The following is a 13,443-nucleotide window of genomic DNA, read 5'->3' as shown; positions in this document are numbered from 1 at the left end:
GTGGTGAAAATAAATCGGAACAATATCTAGACAAAGCTATACTTTTATATATGAAGAATCTGCACAACTACATGTTTATAGTATGATAGAGCCTATGGTGCCAGATAAGAAAAATGCATTTTGCAGGTAGATCTGAATCTTTATACTGTTGTGATTTTTAACTGACTTGTCTCATTTCATCATGGAATAGCCACATGACCATAAATATGGTGAACTACTGACAGTATAACTCATCCCTTAAAAATAGTTTATTCTTAGCGGGTAAGACACTTTAAATAAATAAATAAATAAATAAAGACTTTTTACTTACCCCAGACAAGGACAATGTATCTTAGTGGAATGAAGTACAGGATGACTGTGAACACACAGAGGGCTACAATGGCCAGCCAGCTTAAGAATGGAACAGTCCAGTTGAAAGTACTGAATGAAAAATGAATACATCAGCAATCTGGACACTTCACACCTTTTTCAAACAAAGATTAAAATAAACATGATTCTGACTAATTTGGAACCTAGTCAGTCTGCATTTTTTCTGGAGTAGAAGCCAACTGTAGTAGACTTATCAGAGGACACAGGTTAGTCATAATCTACTCAATTCCATGAATATATATAAAGACCCAGGTAAAGAGTCTTGCTACCACCTCCACCGGATTGTCCTTAACAACTTCAGAGTCTAATCATTTTGCATTCTTTGAAATCTCTGTACTAGTCACCTTTCAGAGAGGAACTAACTTTCTATGTTGCCTGACTCTTCAGCACAATGGTTTAGTGAAAAAGAGCCATTGCACTCTTTGGGTGACTCCCCACTTGTTAAAAATATTTGTTTTTCTACTGCTAAAACTAGCACCCAGCCTTGTTTTCTTTAAATTTTTTTTTTAGAGTGGAATGCCCTTGGGCCACCATTCTTCCTTCTACCAGCCTTCAGTATTTCCCACATTGGGAATAAAATGTTTCCAGGAGTTGTCTATAGACAGAGATCCTATACTTTGATGTAAACCCTCTAAATTTTAGAATTCTTACTCAGCTGTGTTTCAGATGGAACTGGAAATAAGGGGGACAGAGCAATTAGCCTTGTAAAGCTTTATCTGCTATCATTGCCCTTCTTCCCAGAAATAGATAGGTAATTAAGAAATAAAGTCAGCATTGCCTGTTATTCTCCCTCTAGCACTTTGGAAGAGAATGGTACATGATGGATTTGTAGGATAAACTGTGAAAAGGGAGTAAAAACTGGAAAAGTGTGCCTTATAGTAAGTAGCACAGGGCTGATGGGTCTGTAGTACTGCTATACTGCTGGTGATTGATAACGTAGAGGACTTGGTTTGAGAGGGCTGCAAGACTCAGTATTAACAGTAAGACATGATAAAAGCAGAAACAGGATCAATGAACAAAAGTAGGGGATATTACAGGAGATGGGAAGTAATTTAGTGGAACAAAAAGGAAAATGAAGGCAAAAAAGATGATGTAGAACATTTTTTAAAAGAATATAGAGAAGCAGGGAAATGAAAGATGGAAAGATTATTGTCATTTAAGGTTTCTATGCAGAAGTTCTGTGGTGAATCTCAGATAACAAAATTTTAGAATAAATAGAAATGTATGGAGCCTCTGGGTTAGTTACACAAATACGTTACTATATACAGATACACCATTACATTCTTTGAAATCTCTTTAATGTTCTGTGGCAAAGAGGAACTAGCATATTGTGTCTACTGAATGTAGCACAATGGTTTGATGAAAAGAGCCAAGAAGTTAGGAGATCTGTGTTCAAAACCTAGATTCTGTTATGTGATTTTAGGTGAGTGAACCTCTGTAACCCTAGGTTATCTCCTTTATAACATCAGGATAGCTTCTGTTGTGTCAAGGAAGACTGGTTGTAATGGCAGCATGTTTATGTGAATCGAGGTGATTAGAGCTAATCAACTTCAGGAGTCTAAACTATGTCATTTCTTCCAGTGAGAAGGGTTCAAGACAATTTAGAAAATATGAAATTGTACATGATGTAGATAAATACATCATTCTTCTAATTTTCTATTAAGCATGTTATAGTCATTTGGAGTGGGGTTGGGCAATTTTGATCCAATGAAGGGCAATTGCTATGAAATTTTCTTCCTGTACTGTACCTCAGCTTAACACGAGTTGTTCCTTAGCTTTATGTCATGTAGCTTGCTTTTTGTGTCTCCCTAGGTTAATCGTTGCCTAAAATTGTCCTAATAAAAGATCCAAAGTTGGATAAGTCTGCTGTCTTGTTTTCAATAACCCTTGAATTCTTGGCTTTTCCATCTTTGTTTTTTTTTTTTTTTCTCTTACGGTCAGAGTGAGCATCCTGTGGCTGTGTCAGTAGGTAAGGTTCATGCTTTCCTTCCTTGATGGACACCTGTGCTTCCCTTGCTTCTGCCTGCTTGTGGAGAGAACAGAAGGCTTTCTTTCCTATGGCTTAGTTCAGAGCCATCCATCACACTACTCCATGTGTGAGGGCACTGGCACTTCACTCAGAAAACCTTTCTTCTGGGCAGCCCACTGAAGGACTCCCTGTGTTTTTCTTACTCCTATTGGAAAGATAAATGGCAAAGAATCCTCACCACTGTAGCTAGTGTTAGGGAAAAAAGCTTGCCCTTTTCTGTTTCTACATTTTGCGTTATGGAATCTAAATCTAGAATATGCTCTTCCCCAAAAAAGAGTTGCAATTCAAGAAAGTTCTGGAATGATTATTTAGTAACAAGACATGGTATTTATAGAGGCTTCATTTTGTGCTTAAAGATCACTTCTGAATCTGCTTTCTGGATGATGTTTTTAATCTTATGTGACCCCAGAGGAACTTTGCTTTTTTGGTATCTAAAATATTGTGCAGAAGAGATGACTCGTATAAGACTTAATTGATCCTATGCCATATTCCTATAATCAGCATGGAAAGTTCTACAAAGCCCAGGTTCCCCCAAGGCTGGTCCACCTCTAAACTCTGATCATATCCCTCAGCTAGCCATCATGTTTTCTAGCTAAGCATCTGTTCTGACACTCCCACCATTCAGTTACAAAAGAAGCTTTCTTCCCTTCAGTTGTTCACTAGTCTGATCTCAGAAGTGACCCGTGGTCTTCTGGTATAAATGAGAGGTTTCCACCACATACCAGTACATGATGTACTCCAGAGAAAGTAAAAAAAATGCCCCAAATTTAGGACTTCACACTGTGCTTCAGTGGATAGGGTACAGAGGATAGGGAACATTCTTAGAAATAATACAGAGAGAAAGGAGGAGAGAGAAAAGGTATAGGAGTGAGTCTTTAAAAGTCCTAGACTGAATGTTGTTTAGGGGCACACTTGCAAGTGAGAGGGAGGCTGTTCTGATACAATATAACAAAGTAGAAACTCAGCACTATGCCTGTGTGGAAATGTATTTTAAAATTATACAGAATCAAATGCATTATCCCTTGCAACATGAAAGGAACCAGATGAATGACTCACACCTTTGGTTTAAATAATTTACTTCTTTCAAATTCTGTGTATATCCAAGGATCTAAATTTGTAGAACACTTTTGGTTATGAATAATAAAGATTGATATATGAAACAAGGAAAACTAGGCTTATCCAGCCAGATACATAGCACCCCTTCTTGACTAGATCATAAACACATGCCAGTGTCATACAGTTTAGTAATATGAGGCTTTAACATATCTTCAACTCATAACCAGTTACTGTAAATCCACCTTATTGTTTTCTCTAAGTAAACTTTTTTTCGGGAAGGAGCACTGGAGATTGAACCCAGAGGCACTTTACTAGCTACATCCCCAGCCCTCTTTAATTGTTTACTTTGAAACAGAGTCTCACTAAGCTGCCCAGGCTTACCTTGTACTTGGAAACCTCCTGCCTCATCCTCCCAAGTTGCTGGGATTATAGGCATGTACTACCATACCTACCCAGCTATTTTTTAAAAGTATATTAGTAAATAAAACAATAAGATTAAGAAAGTAAGTTTCTTAATTTTATGTTAGTTCTCAATGATGAGATGTATGTATGTATGTATGTCTCTGTATGTCTAAAAAAATTAGGATTCCATTTTTAAGTGTAAAAAATTGAGGATAATTCTAAATGACAAAAGTTTATTTCATTGATAATTATGATCCCAGCTATTTATACTAAAACATATGAGTTTGGGGCTAGGCATGGTGGCACATGCCTGTAATCCCAGTGGACACTGGTGGCTAAGGCACAATTTCAAGAACAGCCTCAGCAACTTAGTGAGGCCCTGTCTCAAAATAAAAGATACAAAGGACTGGGGATGTAGCTCAGTGGTAAAGCACCTCTAGGTTCATTTCCCCAGGGTGGGGGGCAAAGGGAGGAATGGAGTGTAGGAATATTTCTGAAGGTGCTATCCGTAAAATATATTTTTAAAAATTTAGAGTAACTTGAAAATATACCTAGACCAAAAATAAAATGCAGGTGTCTTCACTACCTGAAATCCTCATTTAGCTTGGTTTATTTATTTATTTTTTTCTATCAGGATTGCATATTCCATTTAAGAACAAAGTCTTTCACTGTGAAAAATGTGCTAAAATTTAGGACGGTGTTATTTCTTCAAAGCTACAAGTATGACTTCTTTCCAACCAATATGTTCTAAATTTCAGGGAGGAAATTGACAGAACTTTCATAAAACCAAAGACTGGCAGAAACAGTAAATAATGATGAAACTGAGCAATAGATCGCCCAGAAGGAGTGTGTCCTGCCAAAAAGAATGTGGCATCTCACCCTTCAAGAAATAAATGGACACCCTGTAACACAGAAGGCCAGGGCTTGCATGTCAGCATCACTCACTTCTTTATCCTTTCGCCAAAGGAAGCCACTTCATCTAGGATGTTCTGGACACTCACACATACCTCCTGGATGGCATAGATTTTATTTATAAATCCCTTTTTTTCACTGTCCTAAAATGCAATAAAAAAAGAAATTCTTTATGAATAAAAGATACTCTTTAGTGCTAGAATTCTTTGCATTGTTCCTCTCTTACATTTTAACTTTATGTACATAGATGGATAATTGGAGCTTATGAAAATTTCAAGATACTAACATGAGGAAGAAGGGTATCCAGCATCATAGACCTGTGCTGCTATGAAAATGGTTGCAACAGAACACTTGAATTCTTTTGTTCTTATCCTGATTTACAGAAACATTGTGGGAGTTGGGGGAGAGGGTGTGAGAGAGAGGACAGATCTCAAAATTACCAAACCTGGATTTTGCAGTGACCCAGGACCCACCAAATCTCTACTTAGCAAATCCAGTTTTCTTGCCCCTGTCACCCATAGACCCAAGTTTGGTTGTGGCTCCAGATATTTCAACAGCAGAAAATTCTGGGTACAAATGAGACCTGTGAGCAATGAAAACTGCAAAAAAAATGACAGACAACTGAAATCCTTAAAGTTGACACTTCCTAGATCAGATATATACTGAGCTTAATCACCCACTGAAAAACAATACTCTTACTGAGTAGCATATACTATTAGTGAAGGTTCTAACTAAATCCCCCCCCCTTTATGTTTTACATAGTTCATCTTAAAACTTGTGCAGAATTTAAGCAAAACTGGTGCACCCCAGGGAATAGGTGGGGATTGAGCACAAAGCACCCAGAGAATGGTGTGAGCCTAAGAGAAATGTGCATATTTTGTAATTTTAGACCCAGAAGAAATAGTGGTGGCCTTTCACGATTGAAAATTCTGCTTAGTAGCCTGGCATCACAGGCACTTGCCTAGGCTGTTTGGTGGAGACCATCCAACCCTGATTCCATGACTCCATTCCTCCATGCCAGCTTGAATATCTATGGAAATGTAGATCCAATTTCATTACTTTAACTTCTTTTGAGCACTTGCATAGTATGCCAGAACACTTGAGACCTCATGTGGCAGTCAGTGCTTGCTGAAAGCAGCCAGAAAGCTAGAATAATAATGTCATGTTGCACATTTACATACTGACTTTCATTTCAGAAGAGTCTAAAGCACTTTACACTGAACACTTGGCCAGGGCTGGCATCCTGCCACCCGGAAACCAAGGACAAGTGAATCAAAGGTGTGTGTGCATCCTCCAAGGACAATGCAGTATGTTGGGACCAAGGACATGAGGCCAGTTTTACAATAACTTGATCTTCAGTAGATATCAATTACTTGCCACTTTCATTTTATACTAAGTTCCCATGAGAGATATTGTCTACATTATTCATCTTGCTTGTGCTGAAACATATTTTCAAACAATGAGGTAAATGAGAGACACAAAAGTCCCATAACAGTATGGGAAGCAATTAACTACTCTCAGCATTCCCCACTATCATCAAAATGCACCCCTCACTTGTCATGGTAGATGTGGATGCATCTTTTTCCCCTCTCCATTTAATAAAACAAAATGCATTAATTTTACCTATGTTATTGTACACTTTAGAATGATATGAATAACCAGTGACTCTTTGTTCTTTCTTTTGTAAACAACTACAGAGTTGGTCTACATGATCCTTAAGTGTTCTCATCTCCAGTATCAACTAATTCATTTATGTACATAAAGCAAAGTGCTTTTATAAGCGATTTTTTCTGTATGTAGCGAAGTCAATTGGAGGAGTGGAGGGGTGGGTATATGTCAGTGGTAGAGTGCAATACTCAGTATGTGCAATGTCCTGGGTTCAGTCCCCAGCACCATAAAAAAGAAAAGTGAATCAAAACATGCTGATTGTACAATGAAAAATCTGTTGAGAATAAGATCTTTTAGTTCAAACTTAGGTAAGAAATATAATTTTTTTCCAGTTTGAATGCAATTTCAAGCAAATCCTAATGTTTGGAGAGAATCTGATGAAATGTTTCTAAAATTTGTTGGGAAGAATAAATGGGTACAGCCAAGAAATTTTTATAAAAGAGAAATAATAAGGCATTTGGTGGACCACTTACCTAAGTAATTAAAGTTGAGATATGGGCACTCAGAGATTGGTATATAATGAGGCACCATCATAAAGAGGGAAATGTTATGTTACTAAGCAATTATTTAACTATTTGAAGAAAATTATATTGAATCCTACCTTAAATAGAGTCTCTAACATATTTGAGATGACCCATTATCTACCTCAGTATTTATTTCAAATAGCTCCAAATACGTCCTAGGTTAATTTTGAAAGCTAAAACTAAATTATAAAAAAAAAAAAAAATAGGTAAATTATTTACTCACCTCGGAATAGGAAAGAACTTTCTAAACATAAGCAGTAGAAGATGACAAGGAAATACTTGATAGTAATATTTATATAAATCATATCAAGTCATAAATTTAGAAGGCTGGAGCTAGTATAACTCAGTAGTATAGTGCATGCTTAGCATGTATGAGTTCCTGGTTCAATCTGCAACACCACCAAAAATTTTAAAGTCCAAGTAGGAAAAAATTTGAAACAAGATGACAAATGATGGAATATTTCCAATGTGTTCAATAAACATCTGAAATTTTTTTCATTGTGGTTTTGTTTGTAATCCCAAAAAGAAAGGTTGGTATTAATTATGAAATCAGAAAGTATTTGACGTATTTAATGACAACAATGCTTATGATATAATAGAAATAAGAAGTAGGAAGCAAATGTGATATAATCTTTTTTATTTTTATTTTTATTTTTATTTTTTTGGTACTGGAGATTGAACCCAGGGGTGCTTAAACATTGAACCACAACCCCAGCCCTTTTTATTTTTTGAGACAGAGTCTTGCTGAGTTGCTTAGGGCCTGCTTCACTAAGTTGGTGAAGCTGGCTTTGAACCTGTGATCCTCCTGCCTCCAGCCTCTCAAGCCTCTGAAATTATAGACACGGGCCACTACACCTGGCAATATAATCTTATTTTTTAAATGGCCATTAGGGGAAAAATGAAGGGAATGTGTAAAAATATTCAGATAATGGAAGTTTATCCTCTTTCTACCTTCCTGTAATGATCCAAAGTCTGAAATTAAGGTTTTTACCTTCATAATCAGAATACTTTCCTGATTTTCTCCAATATTATTAAAGGAAGATAAATAGAAGAAATAGTTTAATTAGAAATTATGGAGCATGGTTTTACTGTAGTACTTTAATGTGTTTTTGTATTTTTATAAGTTAAGTAATTTGGGGGAAGAAATATAAATCAGTGCTCATTAAGCACTATAAATTGATTTTTAAATATCTCATATCATTCCTCTCAGCCATCCTACAAATATTTTTCTCCACTCTACAGAAAGAAACTGAGGTTCAGGGATTGGGATTGGGACTTGGATTGGGACTGTAACTGGTCAACTTCAGTCTGTTCTTCAGACGATAACATACTATGTGACCATCCTATTTTATCCAGGAAGTTTTCATTTCCTCCCTAGAATCCTAGTAAGATAAAGAAGAAGAAAGAATTTGAAAATGTTCAGAAACTTTTCAGATAGCATCATCTACCCTTAAGACTCAATCATGCAGCTAAAATCCAGAAACTAGATTCAAAGGTGGAAAGTGAACAGCATGTTAGAAACTATCAGATTTGATACTTAAAGGATGCACAAGTATGTAATATGGAAACTTCATTAGTAGGATGTGTTATGTAATGTAAGGTATCTCCAGAGACTATTTTCAGTAGATACTTAGATGTATGATTATTGTTTAAAATTCTTTAAAAATCAGCTCACTCTTAATTTTCTTTGTTTCTCCTGAACTCTCAGCCCACTGCCACTCCTTGTCTGGCCACCAAAAGACAAAAATAAGATGGTCTCTCTGTAACGTTGGCTATGTTTTGGAATGTTGGCAAATGCTTAAAGGTAAAAATTGTATTTTAAAATCTCTTTAATCAAATTCTCTATTCCTCTACTGTGATCTCTAACCAATGAAGTAATTACTTTTTATATACAGTGTATGACCCAAAAACTGCAATGGGTAATGGAATTTCTCTGGGTTACATTCCACTATTTCATACTTTTTTCCCCCTCATGCTCAGTACTTTATTAGTTGAGAATAAATTGGTACATTTCTTTTATTGTTGTTTTTGCCTTCTTTATAAACCAGCTTGGACGAAAGAGATATCATAGGGTAGTTAATCATCCAAAGGCCTGGTAGTGACACTGGTTTCTTTTAAAAAATGCATTAGTAAGATTACTTTTGAAGATATAAAAAAATTACCCATAAAACAGTTATAACTATAAATCTAAGATCATGTGAGATTTATATTGCACAACTATTTTAATTCTGTACATTTTTTAAAAACTTACTAGATTTTAAATAGTCCATTAAATATCAATAACTACAAAACTTTGAATTAGTGATTCTCTAATATTTTGCCTCTTAGTACTATTACATATCACAGAAAGTCAAGCTAGATTCTGTCAAAGAAGTAGCTACTTTCTAGCTTTGAAATCTTTAGGAAAATCTAAAGGACCCAAGCAATTAATAGGAATCCCTTACATATTTGGAAAATCCTGTTCATTGACTTCTAAGCCAAAATGACAGATGTCCCCCTCCCCACTTTCATTGATTCTGTTCTAAATGGGACCAAGAAGCCAAAGTGATAGGCATCTGGGATGTACATTCTGGGACTGGTTTCTTCATGCTGAGCTGCATCCTGCCTCAGCCATTAAAGCATTTAGGGGCCCTGCCAAATGGTCATTGTCAACCTGCTGACATCATAGAAAGTGAATCTGTTGAATGCCTGGGCTGTATTGCTTGGTTAGTGGTTACATAGAATATGTTTATTCCAAATATTACTATTATAAAATTAATTTTTTTCACTATCCAGGCTTGAGAGAGTGTCTTTACAGTGAAAGGGAGGAGCTATTAAATTTTATATCAGGATAATGAACATAAAATAGAACTGTGCCAACAAAGCAAGGCATATGGTCACATTATTTCTTGGGGGATGTATTCAGATTTGAGATAATGCTACCCCAAAGAGCTAATCTTGATCATTAATTTTGCTTCTTCCTAAAGTTTTGCTGTATAACCTCTGGCAAAAGGTCCTAAGGTTGATATTTGCTGAGACATAATTAGTTTACCACTGACTACAAGCTCTTCTGTGGACAAGTATAACTTCACTAAGCTTGAAGTCCAGAATTGTGCTTGGAATATGTTTGTTTCCTATTATTTATTTTCTATGCTAAAGATAGCTTTGGTCCACCACTTTTTCTAGTTTATCAGTAAAATGCCACTCAGTTCTATACATCTGACCTATGGAAAAATACATTAAATACCACACATAGATTAGATAAAGGTACATGAAGAAGTGATCAAATGTTTTCTCTGTGCCAATATTCCTTCTTTTCAGATATAAGAAACTGCATTTCAGCCCAACATCTAGAATACTGAAATTCTCACGAGAGCAGCTTGGCAACTCTGAGCCCCTTGGCTACTAAATCTTATCTAAGTGTCTTACTCAATTCTTACTATAGCAAATCTTATCCAGTTTACTTGGTGCCTTGGCTCTTCTCCCCATACTATCCTTAAAAAGTAGGAATCTTCCATTGAGATACTGGATTCTGAAAGATAGAGGCTAGATGGACACCATTTAACAAGACAGTGCATTTTTTCTTAAAAGAATTTTCAAAAACATCTATATTTCAGGGTTATAGGAGAACTAAATTAAATAAAATGCTATATATAAAGCTTCTAGAATAATTCCTAGTACAAATAAACTATAGTAGTAGTAATACAATTGTGGATATATTCCTTAAGTTTTTAAAAAAGAATTGCACTTATTTTTATTCATTTTGGCTTATACTAAAAACAAAATTTGGAAACACTAGAGGAAATTTCCAATTATAAAGTCTTTAATTACATATTTAGTTTTGCTCTAGATGACCCACTGTTGACCTGCCAGAATTTTGTTCTAGATGACCCACTGTTGCCCACCAGATTCCATTTTAGACAGTGATGGTAGATTCTTTATGTTACATAGAGAAGATCTCTTCTCCTCCCCCCGCCTTTTTGTTGTTGTTTCCTTCCAGAATAAATATTTGCCTGATCTTAGTTTTTTTTTCCTAACTCCCTTGCAAAGTAGCTTTATGTTTTCAGTGCTTATTTTCTGCAATGCCATTTGTAATAGAATTGTTATACATTTACATTTAACTTTAAAAATGATTGTAAAGTTGCAAGAATTTAGGAAGAAATATCACCTGTACTAGACAGGTTTTAAAAGTCTTTTTTTTTTTTTTTTTTTTTTTTTGGTACTGAGGATGAAATCCAGGGGCTACATTCCCAGTTCTTTTTTTTTTTTTTTTTTTTTTTTGAGACAGAGTCAATTTGTGGAGTTTCTCGCTAAGTTGCTGAGGCTGACCTCAAACTTGAGATCCTCCTGCCTCAAGCCTTCCAAGTCACTGAGATTGTAGGCATGTGCCACCATGCCCTGCCAAAAGTAGTCATTTTTAAATCCAGCTGACGCTCTGAGTGTTATGATGAGAACTAGACAGCAAAGAATAGAGAAAAAGAAAATAGAACAAAAGGAAGAAAGAGAAGATAGGACAAAAGAGGAGAAACAGGTCAAAGAGAAAGGGAAAGAATGAAAATTTGGAGAAGACACACTCAGACAGGATAATGAAGATTCTGGGAGAGGTAGGGGTGAATTTGAGCAGGGAAGATTAGATATCTTGGATCAGAAACAAAAATGACATATCTTTAAATAAAACAAATACTTCCTAACCATGTTAAACAAAAATTATTACCTGTAAAAGAATGTATGTAAAATACTTATTTTTTTCTAATAAATCAAATAAACCTTACAGAAGGCCTGCACAGAGGTGTAAATACATCTGTTGTCTGGGGAAAGTTCCCTGAAGCAAGTATTTAGGCCCCCTCATCATGTTAGGACCTAAGGAAGGTGCAGATATTCCCTAGGCCTAATGATTTAAGAAAACTTCTAACTGTCCTGCGAGTATCTGACAACTCTTAGATGGGAACTATACATCATTCTCAAAATCTTTGACTCAGTCTCCTTATCAGCAGGCAGGAAGTGCACCTTCTAGAAAGGGGCCTTGCAGATGATCTGTCTAGGCTTTTGTCCCAGGAGAAGCTCTGCTTTCTGATAAACTCCAGGTGAAAAGACCAAGAGACTTGGCTCTGGACTAACCTTGATAAAAGCCACACAGAAGCTCTGAGGCTGCTGTTCCCAAGTAACCAAAGAGAAACATGAATAACAAAAGCTACTGTCATCTAGAAGTGCTGGGATTAAGAATTTGTGGGATAAGAATCTTGTGGAAAGCATAAGATTACAGTGGCCAGCGACAAGTCATTGCCTGTCCTTAGACCTTATTTGGAAAAAAAAAAAAAAAAAGAGAGAGAGAGAAAAGATTAAGTAAGGTGGGTCCTGAAATCCCTTCAGGTTAGATTTGCCCTTTTACCTGATAAAATAGCAAGGGCTTTGGAATAACCTCTGTCTCTCAGAGTCATTTGAAAGATTTCAAGACTTTGCTGGTAGGTGCAAATTATCCTGCTGTTTCTTATAGGTGCAGTCATAGAAACGTGGAAATTGTTTCTGAATCCTAATAACAAATGCTGGGCTATGTTTTCTTTATTCCAACTTCTAATGAAAGAATTGTGAATGCCTATGTTTGTTTTTAAAAGCCTCTTTTGAAAGGGTTTCATTTTCAAATGTGTGTTTAATATGGTTTAAGTTCAGATACAGAGCTGGGAGGATATATGAGAGGGTAGAGAAGACTGTAGGTATTCTATAATTCTAGATGAGCATAATCTTATTTAGAAGATGATTAAATTTCTGAATAACTGGCTCTATTGCTGAATGGTTCAAATACTGCCTCTCACATTTCCTTAGCTACATGGTTTTGAGCAATTTATTTGACTTCTTCATCTGTAAAATGGGGGAAAAAATGGTTAGAAAATTATCTAAAGCATTTGCCACAAACGTGGAACATAAATATTCCAAAACTAGTCATTAATATTATTAACAATTTTCAGGAAATACTATAACCTTTTAAATGTTAATTTTTATTAAACCTTAATAAGGTAATTTTCTCCCTTATTTATAACTCTGGATTATTATTTTATGTTTATATGTTGTCATATGTATCTTCTTATACTATCCTTACAACAGTCACCCAAGGTGACCTGAGTTATTCTATTTCCTGCTTGAGGAAACTGAAGGCCTATTGTCTTAAGTCCCACATGTCTATCATAATTTGTGCTCACATTCTCCTTTGGTACTTGCAGCTATATTTTTATATGTTTATGTTTTTACCTGAGATGAGATTTGAAAACTGGCATCTGAGTAGAAAGGCTATCTGTTTACAATAGTCCTTACCCACTAAAAGTAGTATGTCCTCTTCGTACCACTTGTCATACTCATGCAAGGCACATGCCATTATCATATATATCATGTGATTTTTATCTGTCAGTGCTTACGCAAGCAAAACATTCCATTAGAATTAGTGTTTTGTTCCTCAACAAGCCTCATGACTGAACCAGGGTAAAATATTTAATCTTAAACAATACAAGCTCT

General features: G+C 35.7%; 1 protein-coding gene across 1 annotated transcript in view; it reads right to left on the bottom strand.

Annotated features, from left to right (window-relative positions):
- Positions 1–13,443, bottom strand: part of MCTP1 (multiple C2 and transmembrane domain containing 1) — a 564,948-nt gene that overhangs the window by 4,842 nt on the left and 546,663 nt on the right. Inside the window, 2 exon segments of the mRNA XM_079146016.1 lie at positions 311–420; positions 4,802–4,911. Coding sequence (XP_079002142.1) covers positions 311–420; positions 4,802–4,911 — 220 coding nt within the window.

This window comes from Sciurus vulgaris (genome assembly GCF_902686455.1).
Source record: "Sciurus vulgaris genome assembly, chromosome: 6".
Lineage (NCBI taxonomy): Eukaryota > Metazoa > Chordata > Mammalia > Rodentia > Sciuridae > Sciurus > Sciurus vulgaris.
The sequence above is the reverse complement of the archived record's forward strand: the minus strand, read 5'-3'. Positions and strand labels throughout refer to the sequence as shown.